The following is a 16938-nucleotide window of genomic DNA, read 5'->3' on the forward strand; positions in this document are numbered from 1 at the left end:
TAATACAAGTGTATCTTTTTTGTGCATACGCATACATTTTACTGAAAAAAATCCACAGAAAGACAAAAGATCCTTTTAAAGCATTAATTAGCATCTCTGCCCCCGGCGACAGTTTAGAAAAAAAAAGATATTACCAAAAATGGCAATTATTTCATCGGAAAGAGAAATTATTATCTAATTATTTATAACTAAACATATATTTTACCGCATATGCATGTTTACACAATTTAACGATAAAAAATGTATTTATTTTAAATGACATTTTCTTCTTTACTTTACCCTCTTTTTTTTTAAGGATGCGAGTCGAAATATTTTGTGTGCGTTGCAAATTACAGCTCAGACTTATTCCAAAGACAGGAAAACATATTTCATCCTAGTCCCCCTCCTAACATCAAATGGGAGTTCCCTAAAGTAAATTCAACCAATACAGGCCATATTTGTTTATACAATAACCATTATTAATATATCCTAAAGTTAGGACCTTCTTAAGGCACCTAAATTGGTATTAATAAGTTAGAACAAGTCCTAGGATTGCGACAATGTTTGATAATTATATAAAAAAAAGATGTGGTATGATTGCCAATGAAACAATTCTCCACGAGAGATTTAAATGACACAGAAATTAACAACTATATGTCACCGAACGGCCTTCTACAATAAGCAAAGCCCATACCGCATAGTAAGCTATAAATACTCCGAATTGACAAAAGTAAAACAATTCATACGAGAAAACTAACGGTAAATGTACAAAAAATAAACAATAAACAAATATGTAACACATCAATCAAAGACAACCACTGACTTGCAGGATTCTGATATAGGGCAGGCAAATACATACAGAATGTGGCGGGGTTAAGCATGTAAGCGGGATCCCAACCCTCTCCTAACCCGAAACAATGGTGTAACAGTACAACATAAGAACGAAATATAAAAATCAGTTGAAAAAGGCTTAACTCAGATGGACACAAATAGAAATGCATCTAACAATAACACAGTTGACGTGGCCGGGTACTTGTATATCCCAACAACAAAACGGCACTAAGTTCTGATCTGAGAGTACTCGCAGTTACTGAGAGTTAGTTCAACGCCACGAACAACTAATAAAAAAAATGATTACAATGTATCTATAAAAGTTTTGTGTTTTTTTAAGGAAGAAATTTAGCAAATAGATAAAAATACACAACCGGTTTTTTTCTGGAACCCATTTGAAATTGTCTGTAAGAGTTTTATATTCTGACTTATGGAAATTTAGCCTTATTTATCATTATAGTGTTGTCAACATGAACATATTAAACACATATAGATCCAGATTTTACAATGAAACCCACCAGTTTGTATGGCAAGTCAAAGTACCACTTCAAAGGTCCCCGTGTTCATTAAAAAAAAATGCATTGTACTGAAAAACAAACTATTAATTATGATAAAGTGAAACAAGCCAAAGAACTAAATACAGATATAATATAGATGCAATAAGTATCTACAACATTTACAATGTTAGGGAAATTGAATAGTGATCATAAGTGTTCTGTTATAGTTGTAGTAACTACATTGGCGAAATCTTTTGATGAGATATCGAAACAGCTTGTTCGTTGAGAAATCATTGTACATTTAACACGACTGTCATTTTAGCATAAATTGTTAATGCACGTATCATTCTTCTGCTAAGTTAAACATTCACACTCATTGAAATGACGGCAGAGCATCTGATATTTTGTTTACCTGCAATTAAATAATAGTAAAGTATCATTATTTATCATAATTTCTCCTTCTTAAAATCGTTACATCTCCAAATCTTGATAAAAAACTCAATTTTACATAAGTATAAAAAAGTCGATGTGGTATGATTGCCAATGAAACAACTGTCCACAAGAGACCAAAATGACACAGAAATTAACATGTGTCAGTCGATCATCCGTAGGAAGAAAGGAATATTGTATTCCCTTTCTTATTGGATAGATTTGAATACAATACATTTTATTTTATAGCCTGTGTGTATTTTCTCTTTTATGGTAAAGTATTTTATGCAAATCAGTTTTGATCATGTCGTAAATATTAAATCAACTTTTCTTTCAATGAGTGTTGCAGTGGCGTAACCAGAGGGGGGGGGGGGGGGTCCGGGGGTTGGAACCCCCCTTTTTTTTGGCCAATCAATGCATTTGAATGGGAGCATATAGTTGGAACCCCCCTTTATTCTGGGTTGGGAACCCCCCTTTTTAAAATGGTTGGATCCGCGCCTGTGTTATCATTTGATATACAACGTACCGAAATACGATTGTAAGCTACCTTTCTACATTTGTCGCTCTAAAGAAAGGTTCTTCAATATAACTCAAAAACAAAACAGTAGATATTTGACACAAACAGACATTGATTCAGCTCGTTGATTTTCTTTCTTAGTTGAACATCCTTTCGAAAATTGTATAGTTTTAAGTGGTTGTTCATTTACAGATACAGAAAAAACCAGGGACATATCAAAACAGGAAGACGGGTTATGATTGTTAATAAGGATATAACTTTAAGTCACCGTACGGACTTCAACACTGAGCATGACCAATGTGTATACAATGTATGTAGTTAGCTATGAAAAAAAAACACTTCATGCGCTTCAAACGAGAATACCGACGGTCTGTTCTATGTTTCAACAAGAAAGTAAAATAAGTATGACAGAAGCTACAAAAAGACAAACACTGAATTACAGGGTCCTGACAGACACAAAATAAACATGGTGGGGTTAAAATGTTTGCGAGTACTACCACCTACCCTGATCTATAGCAATGGTGTAACAGCACAACATTGGAAGTGAACTGAAAAAATATTCAAAGGTTCAACAAGTTGAAATAAATTGATGATGTGTCAGAGGGAAAACTCTTTTTTTTTTTTATATTTCTTGGTTTTTTTTGTACTTTAAAATCTTAATGCCTAGTTTTCATTAAATTCAGTTGTATGTTGACTTTTTCTATAAAAAAAATATATAACTGCATTGCCCTATTTGCCAGTTCAATACGTTCACATTTATTGAAAGTGTAATATTGAATTAACTTGGCCCATTTTTCAATGCACAATGTATTCTCTCGTCTCTGTGACCATTAGTAACCCTCTTACAAAGACTATTACCTATTAAAAGTCACCGGTCCATCTTCTGTACACTCAATAAAGGCACTAGGGTAAAGCTGATGACCGTAACTGCATTCACGGTCATCCCAAGATGTCGGATGAAAAATTAGGTCAGTATCTGTATTGTCTGTTACAGTGTTTCTATATCATTTTCTTTACAAAGTATACATTGATACGATGTAAATTTATAAAAGATTCACACAGAATTCACAAATTACTACCGAAAAATGTTTAGGAAACGCGAAATTCAATTTGAAAAAATCGCTAAGATGTCCGTAAATCATTATCAAAATATGTTCAAGATGACCGTAGCATAAAACAAGGATGACCGTGATTGGTAAACAGATGACCGTAACTTGTAAAAGATGACCGTAATTTGTAAAGAATGACTGTAATTTATAAAGGATGATCGTAACTTTTAAATGATGACCCTCAATTCTAAGAATATCCGTATTTGTATTCATAGCTTTTTGTTGTGTTTGTCTCAATGGGAGCTTAATTAGCGGATAAAAACATGTTTCATCAATTTATTTTTAACTATTTGCCGTATTTTGAGTTCATGACAAAGATAGTAAATTGCAAATTTCTCGTAAACAATTAGAGATACGACGAAAAGTTGAAGAAACAAGAATGTGTCCCTCTGAGGTGTCTCTAGTACATGCCGCATCTACACTATAATTTTCCATGCTCAGTGGACCGTTAAAATGGGGGGGGGGGGGAATGTAATTTGGTATTATGATTACAAAGATCATATCATAGAAACATGTGTACGGACGAACAAACGAACAGACGCTGTCGCACAGACCAGAAAACATAATGCCCATGAATGGCGCAAATAAAAAAAACGCTAATCAAACATATGAATATCCGGTAATCGAGCCTGTGTGCATGGTTCCAGAGGAAGCAGATTAAAATCCTAGTTTGTCTTTATATTTGAAAAACATTGCTGTACAAATGTATATACAAATTGACAAGGTTCCCCTCAGTGGTGGATCCAAAAGGGGGGTCCGGGGATTGGAACCCCCTTTTTATTTACCGATCAGTGCATTTGAATGGGGACACATAGTTTGAACCCCCTTAACCCTGGGTTGGGACCCCTCTTTTTTGAAAATGGCTTAATCCGCCCCTGCCCCTTGTGATACGCTATACGCACAAGACTATTTTAAGGATCTATTTTGCTGGAGCTCGCCTTCACTAGTTTGGTCGTAGTATTTTAAAAACAGGTTCTGTTATTTTACTTACAAGACAAAATAGTAGACAAATCAAAGACGATATAATATCAATGGGTGTACATCCATTGGCATTTTTAAACTAGAGGCTCTAAAGAGCCTGTGTCGCTCACCTTGGTATATGTGAATATTAAACAAAGGACGCAGATAGATTCATGACAAAATTGTGTTTTGGTGATGGTGATGTGTTTGTACATCTTACTTTACTGAACATTCTTGCTGCTTACAATTATCTCTATCTATAATGAACTTGGCCAAGTAGTTTCAGTGGAAAATGTTAGTAAAAATTTTATGAAATTTTTTAAAAATTGACTATAAAGAACAATAACTCCTTAGGGGGTCAATTGACCATTTCAGTCATGTTGACTTATTTGTAAATCTTACTTTTCTGAACATTATTGCTGTTTACAGGTTATCTCTATCTATAATAGTATTCAAGATAATAACCAAAAAAAGCAAAATATCCTTAAAATTACCAATTCAGGGGCAGCAACCTAACAACCAGTTGTCCAACTCATCTGAAAATTTTAGAGCAGATAGATCTGGACTTGATAAACAATTTCTTCCACTCACAGATTTGCTCTAAATGCTTTGGTTTTTAAGTTATAAGCCAAAAACTGCATTTTACCCCTATGTTCTATTTTTAGCCATGGTGGCCATCTTGGTTGGTTGGCCGGGTCACTGGACACAATTTTTAAACTAGATACCCCAATGATGATTGTGGCCAAGTTTGATTTTATTTGGCCCAGTAGTTTCAGAGGAGAAGATTTTTGTAAAAGATAACTAAGATTTACGAAAAATGGTTAAAAATTGACTATAAAGGGCAATAACTGCTAAAGGGGTCAACTGACCATTTTGGACCTTTGACTTATTTGTAAATCTTACTTTGCTGAACATTTTGTCTATTTACAGTTTATCTCTATCTATAATAATATTCAAGAAAATAACCAAAAATAGCAAAAATTTCTTTCAAATTACCAATTCAGGGGCAGCAACCTAACAACGGGTTGTCCGATTCATCAAAAAATTTCAGGGCAGTTAGATCTTGACCTGAGAAACAATTTTACCTCGTGTCAGATTTGCTCTAATTGCTTTGGTTTTTGAGTTATAAGCCAAAAACTGCATTTTACCCCTATGTTCTATTTTTAGCCATGGCGGCTATCTTGGTTGGTTGGCCGGGTCACCGGACACAATTTTTAAACTAGATACCCTAATTATGATTTTGGCCATATTTGGTTAAATTTGGCCCAGTAGTTTCAGAGGAAAAGATTTTTCTAAAAGATAACTAATATTTACGAAAAATGGTTAAAAATTGACTATTAAGGGCAATAACTCCTAAAGAGGTCAACTGACCATTTTGGACCTGTTGACTTATTTGTAAATCTTACTTTGCTGAACATTTTTTCTATTTACAGTTTATCTCTATCTATAATAATATCCAAGATAATAACCAAAAAGAGCAAAAATTTCCTTAAAATTACCAATTCAGGGGCAGCAACCTAACAACGGGTTGTCTGATTCATCTGAAAATTTCAGGGCAGTTAGATCTTGACCTGAGAAACAATTTTACCCGTGTAAGATTTGCTCTAAATGCTTTGGTTTTTGAGTTATAAGCCAAAAACTGCATTTTACCCCTATGTTCTATTTTTAGCCATGGCGGCCATCTTGGTTGGTTGGCCGGGTCACCGGACACAATTTTCAAACTAGATACCCCAATGATGATTTTGGCAATGTTTGGTTAAATTTGGCCTAGCAGTTTCAGAGGAGAAGATTTTTGTAAAAGTTAACGACGACGGACGCAGGACGACGGACGCCGGACGCCAAGTGATGAGAAAAGCTCACTTGGCCCTTCCAGGAATTCCAGAAATAAAGAAAATCTTTTGGCTTTTAGTTGGAGGCTGTGCAGCACACCTTTTTTTTTTATTATACTTGTAAGGTGTCATTTAATCGCGCTTTTATTGCATGTTTTCCCCACGTTTTCATGTGCATGTCTTGTTGTATGTTCATTTTAGAAATTATACCCTCTACCGTAAAAAAAGATATATATAGTGAACTTTGTATTTAAAGCACGTCTTATTTTCTCCTACCTATAGGATAATACTCTCATATAATATAATTTATGTAATATACATAAATTCGGTTATTCTAGTGGAAAGTTTTAATCTCGGCCGTTGCAGTGCTTCCCTTTATAAATTCATATGTAGTCGATAAGATGTATAGTGGTGACGTCAATTTGACGTTAGCGTTCTTTTTAACTTTGAGCTGCAAGTGAACAGACGAGAGAAGTATTTTGAAAATATCAAGTTGAATTACAATAGTGGATATTAAAGTTGGTTTTTTATATATGTATAATAGGCAAAGAGATATATGGATAATACAAAAAAATGTTTTAATAAAGAAATTGTAAAATAGTTAGAAATTGTTGAATTTCGAAACGGCGTGGCCGCCACGTGATGCTGAATATGAAATAAAAGAAAAAAATTATTTAATCACAATACGACTTAAGTTAAAGAAATGATATTTTTGTTGTGACTTTATATTTGAAAAACATTGCTGTACAAATGTATATACAAATTGACAAGGTTCCCCTCAGTGATGGATCCAAAAGGGGGGTCCGGGGATTGGAACCCCCTTTTTATTTACCGATCAGTGCATTTGAATGGGGACACATAGTTTGAACTCCCTTAACCCTGGGTTGGGACCCCTCTTTTTTGAAAATGGCTTAATCCGCCCCTGCCCCTTGTGATACGCTATACGCACAAGACTATTTTAAGGATCTATTTTGCTGGAGCTCGCCTTCACTAGTTTGGTCGTAGTATTTTAAAAACAGGTTCTGTTATTTTACTTACAAGACAAAATAGTAGACAAATCAAAGACGATATAATATCAATGGGTGTACATCCATTGGCATTTTTAAACTAGAGGCTCTAAAGAGCCTGTGTCGCTCACCTTGGTATATGTGAATATTAAACAAAGGACGCAGATAGATTCATGACAAAATTGTGTTTTGGTGATGGTGATGTGTTTGTACATCTTACTTTACTGAACATTCTTGCTGCTTACAATTATCTCTATCTATAATGAACTTGGCCAAGTAGTTTCAGTGGAAAATGTTAGTAAAAATTTTATGAAATTTTTTAAAAATTGACTATAAAGGACAATAACTCCTTAGGGGGTCAATTGACCATTTCAGTCATGTTGACTTATTTGTAAATCTTACTTTTCTGAACATTATTGCTGTTTACAGGTTATCTCTATCTATAATAGTATTCAAGATAATAACCAAAAAAAGCAAAATTTCCTTAAAATTACCAATTCAGGGGCAGCAACCTAACAACCAGTTGTCCAACTCATCTGAAAATTTTAGAGCAGATAGATCTGGACTTGATAAACAATTTCTTCCACTCACAGATTTGCTCTAAATGCTTTGGTTTTTAAGTTATAAGCCAAAAACTGCATTTTACCCCTATGTTCTATTTTTAGCCATGGTGGCCATCTTGGTTGGTTGGCCGGGTCACTGGACACAATTTTTAAACTAGATACCCCAATGATGATTGTGGCCAAGTTTGATTTTATTTGGCCCAGTAGTTTCAGAGGAGAAGATTTTTGTAAAAGATAACTAAGATTTACGAAAAATGGTTAAAAATTGACTATAAAGGGCAATAACTGCTAAAGGGGTCAACTGACCATTTTGGACCTTTGACTTATTTGTAAATCTTACTTTGCTGAACATTTTGTCTATTTACAGTTTATCTCTATCTATAATAATATTCAAGAAAATAACCAAAAATAGCAAAAATTTCTTTCAAATTACCAATTCAGGGGCAGCAACCTAACAACGGGTTGTCCGATTCATCAAAAAATTTCAGGGCAGTTAGATCTTGACCTGAGAAACAATTTTACCTCGTGTCAGATTTGCTCTAATTGCTTTGGTTTTTGAGTTATAAGCCAAAAACTGCATTTTACCCCTATGTTCTATTTTTAGCCATGGCGGCTATCTTGGTTGGTTGGCCGGGTCACCGGACACAATTTTTAAACTAGATACCCTAATTATGATTTTGGCCATATTTGGTTAAATTTGGCCCAGTAGTTTCAGAGGAAAAGATTTTTCTAAAAGATAACTAATATTTACGAAAAATGGTTAAAAATTGACTATTAAGGGCAATAACTCCTAAAGAGGTCAACTGACCATTTTGGACCTGTTGACTTATTTGTAAATCTTACTTTGCTGAACATTTTTTCTATTTACAGTTTATCTCTATCTATAATAATATCCAAGATAATAACCAAAAAGAGCAAAAATTTCCTTAAAATTACCAATTCAGGGGCAGCAACCTAACAACGGGTTGTCTGATTCATCTGAAAATTTCAGGGCAGTTAGATCTTGACCTGAGAAACAATTTTACCCGTGTAAGATTTGCTCTAAATGCTTTGGTTTTTGAGTTATAAGCCAAAAACTGCATTTTACCCCTATGTTCTATTTTTAGCCATGGCGGCCATCTTGGTTGGTTGGCCGGGTCACCGGACACAATTTTCAAACTAGATACCCCAATGATGATTTTGGCAATGTTTGGTTAAATTTGGCCTAGCAGTTTCAGAGGAGAAGATTTTTGTAAAAGTTAACGACGACGGACGCAGGACGACGGACGCCGGACGCCAAGTGATGAGAAAAGCTCACTTGGCCCTTCCAGGAATTCCAGAAATAAAGAAAATCTTTTGGCTTTTAGTTGGAGGCTGTGCAGCACACCTTTTTTTTTTATTATACTTGTAAGGTGTCATTTAATCGCGCTTTTATTGCATGTTTTCCCCACGTTTTCATGTGCATGTCTTGTTGTATGTTCATTTTAGAAATTATACCCTCTACCGTAAAAAAAGATATATATAGTGAACTTTGTATTTAAAGCACGTCTTATTTTCTCCTACCTATAGGATAATACTCTCATATAATATAATTTATGTAATATACATAAATTCGGTTATTCTAGTGGAAAGTTTTAATCTCGGCCGTTGCAGTGCTTCCCTTTATAAATTCATATGTAGTCGATAAGATGTATAGTGGTGACGTCAATTTGACGTTAGCGTTCTTTTTAACTTTGAGCTGCAAGTGAACAGACGAGAGAAGTATTTTGAAAATATCAAGTTGAATTACAATAGTGGATATTAAAGTTGGTTTTTTATATATGTATAATAGGCAAAGAGATATATGGATAATACAAAAAAATGTTTTAATAAAGAAATTGTAAAATAGTTAGAAATTGTTGAATTTCGAAACGGCGTGGCCGCCACGTGATGCTGAATATGAAATAAAAGAAAAAAATTATTTAATCACAATACGACTTAAGTTAAAGAAATGATATTTTTGTTGTGACTTTATATTTGAAAAACATTGCTGTACAAATGTATATACAAATTGACAAGGTTCCCCTCAGTGGTGGATCCAAAAGGGGGGTCCGGGGATTGGAACCCCCTTTTTATTTACCGATCAGTGCATTTGAATGGGGACACATAGTTTGAACTCCCTTAACCCTGGGTTGGGACCCCTCTTTTTTGAAAATGGCTTAATCCGCCCCTGCCCCTTGTGATACGCTATACGCACAAGACTATTTTAAGGATCTATTTTGCTGGAGCTCGCCTTCACTAGTTTGGTCGTAGTATTTTAAAAACAGGTTCTGTTATTTTACTTACAAGACAAAATAGTAGACAAATCAAAGACGATATAATATCAATGGGTGTACATCCATTGGCATTTTTAAACTAGAGGCTCTAAAGAGCCTGTGTCGCTCACCTTGGTATATGTGAATATTAAACAAAGGACGCAGATAGATTCATGACAAAATTGTGTTTTGGTGATGGTGATGTGTTTGTACATCTTACTTTACTGAACATTCTTGCTGCTTACAATTATCTCTATCTATAATGAACTTGGCCAAGTAGTTTCAGTGGAAAATGTTAGTAAAAATTTTATGAAATTTTTTAAAAATTGACTATAAAGGACAATAACTCCTTAGGGGGTCAATTGACCATTTCAGTCATGTTGACTTATTTGTAAATCTTACTTTTCTGAACATTATTGCTGTTTACAGGTTATCTCTATCTATAATAGTATTCAAGATAATAACCAAAAAAAGCAAAATTTCCTTAAAATTACCAATTCAGGGGCAGCAACCTAACAACCAGTTGTCCAACTCATCTGAAAATTTTAGAGCAGATAGATCTGGACTTGATAAACAATTTCTCCCACTCACAGATTTGCTCTAAATGCTTTGGTTTTTAAGTTATAAGCCAAAAACTGCATTTTACCCCTATGTTCTATTTTTAGCCATGGTGGCCATCTTGGTTGGTTGGCCGGGTCACTGGACACAATTTTTAAACTAGATACCCCAATGATGATTGTGGCCAAGTTTGATTTTATTTGGCCCAGTAGTTTCAGAGGAGAAGATTTTTGTAAAAGATAACTAAGATTTACGAAAAATGGTTAAAAATTGACTATAAAGGGCAATAACTGCTAAAGGGGTCAACTGACCATTTTGGACCTTTGACTTATTTGTAAATCTTACTTTGCTGAACATTTTGTCTATTTACAGTTTATCTCTATCTATAATAATATTCAAGAAAATAACCAAAAATAGCAAAAATTTCTTTCAAATTACCAATTCAGGGGCAGCAACCTAACAACGGGTTGTCCGATTCATCAAAAAATTTCAGGGCAGTTAGATCTTGACCTGAGAAACAATTTTACCTCGTGTCAGATTTGCTCTAATTGCTTTGGTTTTTGAGTTATAAGCCAAAAACTGCATTTTACCCCTATGTTCTATTTTTAGCCATGGCGGCTATCTTGGTTGGTTGGCCGGGTCACCGGACACAATTTTTAAACTAGATACCCTAATTATGATTTTGGCCATATTTGGTTAAATTTGGCCCAGTAGTTTCAGAGGAAAAGATTTTTCTAAAAGATAACTAATATTTACGAAAAATGGTTAAAAATTGACTATTAAGGGCAATAACTCCTAAAGAGGTCAACTGACCATTTTGGACCTGTTGACTTATTTGTAAATCTTACTTTGCTGAACATTTTTTCTATTTACAGTTTATCTCTATCTATAATAATATCCAAGATAATAACCAAAAAGAGCAAAAATTTCCTTAAAATTACCAATTCAGGGGCAGCAACCTAACAACGGGTTGTCTGATTCATCTGAAAATTTCAGGGCAGTTAGATCTTGACCTGAGAAACAATTTTACCCGTGTAAGATTTGCTCTAAATGCTTTGGTTTTTGAGTTATAAGCCAAAAACTGCATTTTACCCCTATGTTCTATTTTTAGCCATGGCGGCCATCTTGGTTGGTTGGCCGGGTCACCGGACACAATTTTTAAACTAGATACCCCAATGATGATTTTGGCAATGTTTGGTTAAATTTGGCTTAGCAGTTTCAGAGGAGAAGATTTTTGTAAAAGTTAACGACGACGGACGCAGGACGCCGGACGCCGGACGCCGGACGCCAAGTGATGAGAAAAGCTCACTTGGCCCTTCGGGCCAGGTGAGCTAAAAAGTGCATAATGATTTATTATATGTCATTACAAGGAATTCCAGAAATAAAGAAAATCTTTTGGCTTTTAGTTGGAGGCTGTGCAGCACACTTTTTTTTATTATACTTGTAAGGTGTCATTTAATCGCGCTTTTATTGCATGTTTTCCCCACGTTTTCATGTGCATGTCTTGTTGTATGTTCATTTTAGAAATTATACCCTCTACCGTAAAAAAAGATATATATAGTGAACTTTGTATTTAAAGCACGTCTTATTTTCTCCTACCTATAGGATAATACTCTCATATAATATAATTTATGTAATATACATAAATTCGGTTATTCTAGTGGAAAGTTTTAATCTCGGCCGTTGCAGTGCTTCCCTTTATAAATTCATATGTAGTCGATAAGATGTATAGTGGTGACGTCAATTTGACGTTAGCGTTCTTTTTAACTTTGAGCTGCAAGTGAACAGACGAGAGAAGTATTTTGAAAATATCAAGTTGAATTACAATAGTGGATATTAAAGTTGGTTTTTTATATATGTATAATAGGCAAAGAGATATATGGATAATACAAAAAAATGTTTTAATAAAGAAATTGTAAAATAGTTAGAAATTGTTGAATTTCGAAACGGCGTGGCCGCCACGTGATGCTGAATATGAAATAAAAGAAAAAAATTATTTAATCACAATACGACTTAAGTTAAAGAAATGATATTTTTGTTGTGACTTTATATTTGGTGAATAATTCACCCAGTGATTCTGCTGCGGAAGTAATTACTTCGTAGAACACGACATACTATCAATTCAACAAAAACGATACATACATCGTTTGAACGGCTACAGCTTTAAGATATATTGTCATTGATTAAAGACTTTTGGTCACACACACAAACAAAACGAATAAATTGGAAATAAGTAAATAAATAAATTAAAAAAAAAATTAAAAAATAAATGAATAAATAAATCTAATTGTGAGTTTCAGTATGTTGAGAAGAGGTACCAGGAAGCGTACAGCATCAGCGAGAGCTGGAGTAAGAAGGACCCCGGTGGTGTCGAAGGGAGTTTCGTCACGGGCGTCAGTACAATCATCTATGACGGTTACAAGGCCTGATGCTATCTATACAACTTCTGGACATGACGGCGCTGCCATACCAACAACTGCAACAGTATCAACGACAAGCATGTTGATGCCAACATTTTCTAGCAATCAGGACAACTCCGTCCACATTCCGGACATGTTACCATGGCAACCAAGACGAGCAATAGACCTCCAGCCAACTGTTGATAACACACAGTTTGTGTCACAAACAGGTTATGTGAACAATAATGATTATGTACAAATTCCCAATAGAATTGAAAGTGTTCATGAGAATCTAGGCATAAATGTAACACAGTCAATTAAAGAAAAAAATATTGAAAGGGAATTCATAGATTTAGCTTGTCTATTAAATAATTCAGTCAACACGGGTTCTGACAAACAAAAGTTGACATGGGTTCAAGGGGAATTCATTTTACAACCCATTTCTCAACAATCAAAAATTACAAATATTGAAAAGTGGACAGATGCTTTCATCATTGTTATTTATATTTATTGTGCTGTGCACGTAAACCGATTTAAGATATTGTTAAAATATATACATGCACACAATACGCATTGGGGTTCAAAGAAACCAAAGTATGGGTTGGAAAAATTATGATGAGCAATAAAGACTAAGAAAAGCTCATGAACCATCCAGTTTATGGAGTAATATAGACAATGAGCTTTGGTTGTTATATATGCAACCAGTGAATACTATCTCAAATGTGTCCTTAAATGTATCTAATAGTAATATTCAAGACAGTAGTGGTCATGGGAACAAACGGTTGTCAGAATACCACAAGACAAATTGTTAAAGCTAAAGTCCTTACTTGAATCGATTTTGTTGAATAAAAAGATTACACACAAGGACTTAGAATCAGTAGTGGGATTGATGGCTTTCTGTTCAAGGGCGATTACTTCGTCTAGGGCTTTCCTTCGCAGGTTTTATGATGTCATAAGGTCTATAAAAAATAAAAAGCCTTTTTATTCAATTAGAATAAATAATGATCTCAGAGAAGATGCAAAAATTTGGCTGATTTTTCTGGAACATTTTAACGGAGATTGTTATCTATCAGAAAACACGTGGATAACAAATGAAACATTGCATTTGTACACTGACAGCTGTGGTAACTCCTGATGTAGGTTGTTGTGCATATTTTGATCGTAAATGGGCACAATATAAATGGCCGGAAGCATGGTCAAATATGCCAATCATGAGGGACATTACTTTTTTAGAGTTAGTTCCAATTGTTTTAGCTATGTTTATATGGGTATCAAATTTCCAAAATCGAAAGATTCTATTTCGAATTGACAATATGGCATTAGTTAGCATTATCAATAAAAGAACTGCCAAGTCGAAGCGTGTGATGGCATTTATTCGCCCCCTTGTTCTTTTTACAATGCAGCACAATATTCAGTTTAAAGCACAACATATTGATGGTTGTAAAAATGAAATTGCAGACTCGATTTCTCGTTTTCAGTTGAAGAGATTCCGGAAACTAGCACCCGGGGCCGAGTCGGTTCCAGAAAACAACCCAGAAGAGTTCAGAGATTTGATATTGAGTCTGAAACAAACAGATTAATTAATTGTTCGCTTGCTCCTAATACAATTCAAGCTTATCAACGAGCTTTAAATGCTTTGGCTAAATTTAGGGATAGTTTTGATTTAGATCATAGTTTTCCAATACCATTGAACCACATTACTCAGTTCATTGCATACATGTCTTGCTTAGACATGGCTCCATCTACGGTGAAATGTTATATCTCAGCTATCAGTTTTTATAATAAGATTAATAATTACGAAGATATGTCTCAATTATTTGTTGTAAGGAAAATGATTGATGGAATGGCAAGGTCAAAATTAAAGAGACCTGACAGTAGATTACCTATTACTTTAGATCTGTTAAAAAATATTATAAAGATTTTGCCCGCATTTTGTAGCTCCAGATATGAAGCTCTTATTTTCTAGTGCTTTTTCAATGGGATTTTTTTGCATTTCTGCGAGTTGGTGAAACGACAACTGCATGTGGCAGGGAAGGGTCTAATCATGCCATTAAAATTGAAAATGTGGAGGGTACTAATCATAATATAAAAATATACTTGGCGTCTTCCAAAACAGACCAGCTAGGTCGAGGGACTTCAATTTTTGTGGCCCGACAATCGGATGTTGGAATTTGTCCGGTAAAATTACTGTAAGAATAATTAAAGATTCGACCTCGAATAAGTGGTCAATTATATTGCCACTTTGATGGCTCTCCGATGACTCGATATCAGTTTTCAGGAATTCTAAAACAAGCCCTGGGGTATATTGGTTTTGATCAATCAAAGTATGGGACGCACTCATTTAGAATCGGTAGTGCTACTTCAGCAACTATGCTTGGTTTTTCTGACGAGCAAATTAAAGTAATGGGTCGTTGGACTTCTGATACTTTCAAAAGTTATATGCTAACGACATTCTATACCAGCATTTCAATCAGCACGATCATTCCATCGTTTCTATGACAGTTCGCATTATCGAAAAGATATACCATAGCTCTAACAATCCTAATCTTTCAACGACTCTCCGTAGACAAAAAGAAGACTACTGGATTAGACAATTGGGAACTGCAACACCGTATGGCTGCAATGACAAAATTGATGGTATAGGTATTCTATCTAGTCCTTCGTGTAACTCGGTGAATGTGATGAATATTTTCAACTCGACTCCTCGACGTAGACGCAGTCATGGTCATCGTCATTATACATCACCCTCTCTGCATGATGTCTCTATTAATGACTTGCTGCCATTCATACAAAAACCGTTAGGTATTCATCACATTCGCACGAAACTTTATTCATTACCCCTTTCAAAACTTCATTCTCTGTTCAATTTATGTTTGGAATCCACTGTTACAAACCCTCATTCAAACCAATACAAACTTCAAGCTATAATTTCGGATATTGCAAGTCACAGACTTTTCAAGCCAGTTCGCATTGGAAAAGATGAAAAAGAGAAAAGATATTTTCTAAATCTTTCCTTTGCCAACAAAGGTCTCGATGGCGTCAACCTTGGCAATATCCTTCATCATAAATTAGTTCAATCGAAAATACCTCCTTATTTTAAAGACCAGTCTGTACCAATAATTTCTTATACCTATACCAAACCTATTGCAACTAAAATTTTCAATTACAAACGCGTTTTGCAGGATCTCGATATTGACGACTTCAAGTCTAAACCTCCTGATTGCACTTGTGCTAGTTCCCAATTCATATATAATCCCGCTGGCCACGTTATTACCGGTGACCTTAACATTGTTAATAACACTTCTCTACGAAACGTGTTATCGAAAGGTCCGAAATATCGTGAGCCTAAATCCATCAATTGGAAATACAACTTTAAAATTTTGATGGATTCAGTCGAGGATTATGCCAGGCAATGGGCTAAGCGCGAGAAGGAAGACGTAGACACTCTATCCGAATGGATAAAGGCAGTGAGGTCCTTAATACAAATCAGAATTAAGAAACTGAATGGGTCCATCAATGCCCATGCTACGTCAATTTTTAAAGACCCAAATGTTGCTAAACACCTATCCGACCTCCATGATAAATATGTTGTTGTCCCCGCAGACAAAGCCCCAAATAACATCGTTTTTGTCTGTAAAAGTCATTACATTAATTGCTTGATAAACAAATTAGGTACAGACAATTCACTTGGAAACTCAACATATACCCTCACGACACTTACCAAAGAGGAAATCCTGGATAATCATAGGTCTGTTCTTTGTTCCTTTGGTATTTCAACCAAAGATGCAGAACTGGATCTTCCATCACTGTATTGGATACCTAAACTACATAAGTGTCCTTACAAACAGCGGTATATTGCTGGGTCTTCCAAGTGCTCCACAAAACCTCTTTCTAAATTATTAACATCCATTTTATCAGCAATCAAAGACGGGCTTCAAAGTTATTGTGAAACTGCCTATTCTAGAGGTGGCGTGAATCAGATGTGGA

General features: G+C 34.9%; 1 protein-coding gene across 1 annotated transcript in view; it reads right to left on the reverse strand.

Annotated features, from left to right (window-relative positions):
* Positions 1–963: 963 nt before the first annotated feature.
* LOC143045253 (polycystin family receptor for egg jelly-like) overlaps positions 964–16938 on the reverse strand; it is an 88185-nt gene continuing 72210 nt past the window's right edge. The window contains exon 26 of the mRNA XM_076217630.1: positions 964–1719. Coding sequence (XP_076073745.1) covers positions 1716–1719 — 4 coding nt within the window. The 3' untranslated portion in view covers positions 964–1715. The remainder of the gene's footprint in view (positions 1720–16938) is intronic.

The sequence above is a fragment of the Mytilus galloprovincialis genome, chromosome 9 (assembly GCF_965363235.1).
Source record: "Mytilus galloprovincialis chromosome 9, xbMytGall1.hap1.1, whole genome shotgun sequence".
NCBI lineage: Eukaryota > Metazoa > Mollusca > Bivalvia > Mytilida > Mytilidae > Mytilus > Mytilus galloprovincialis.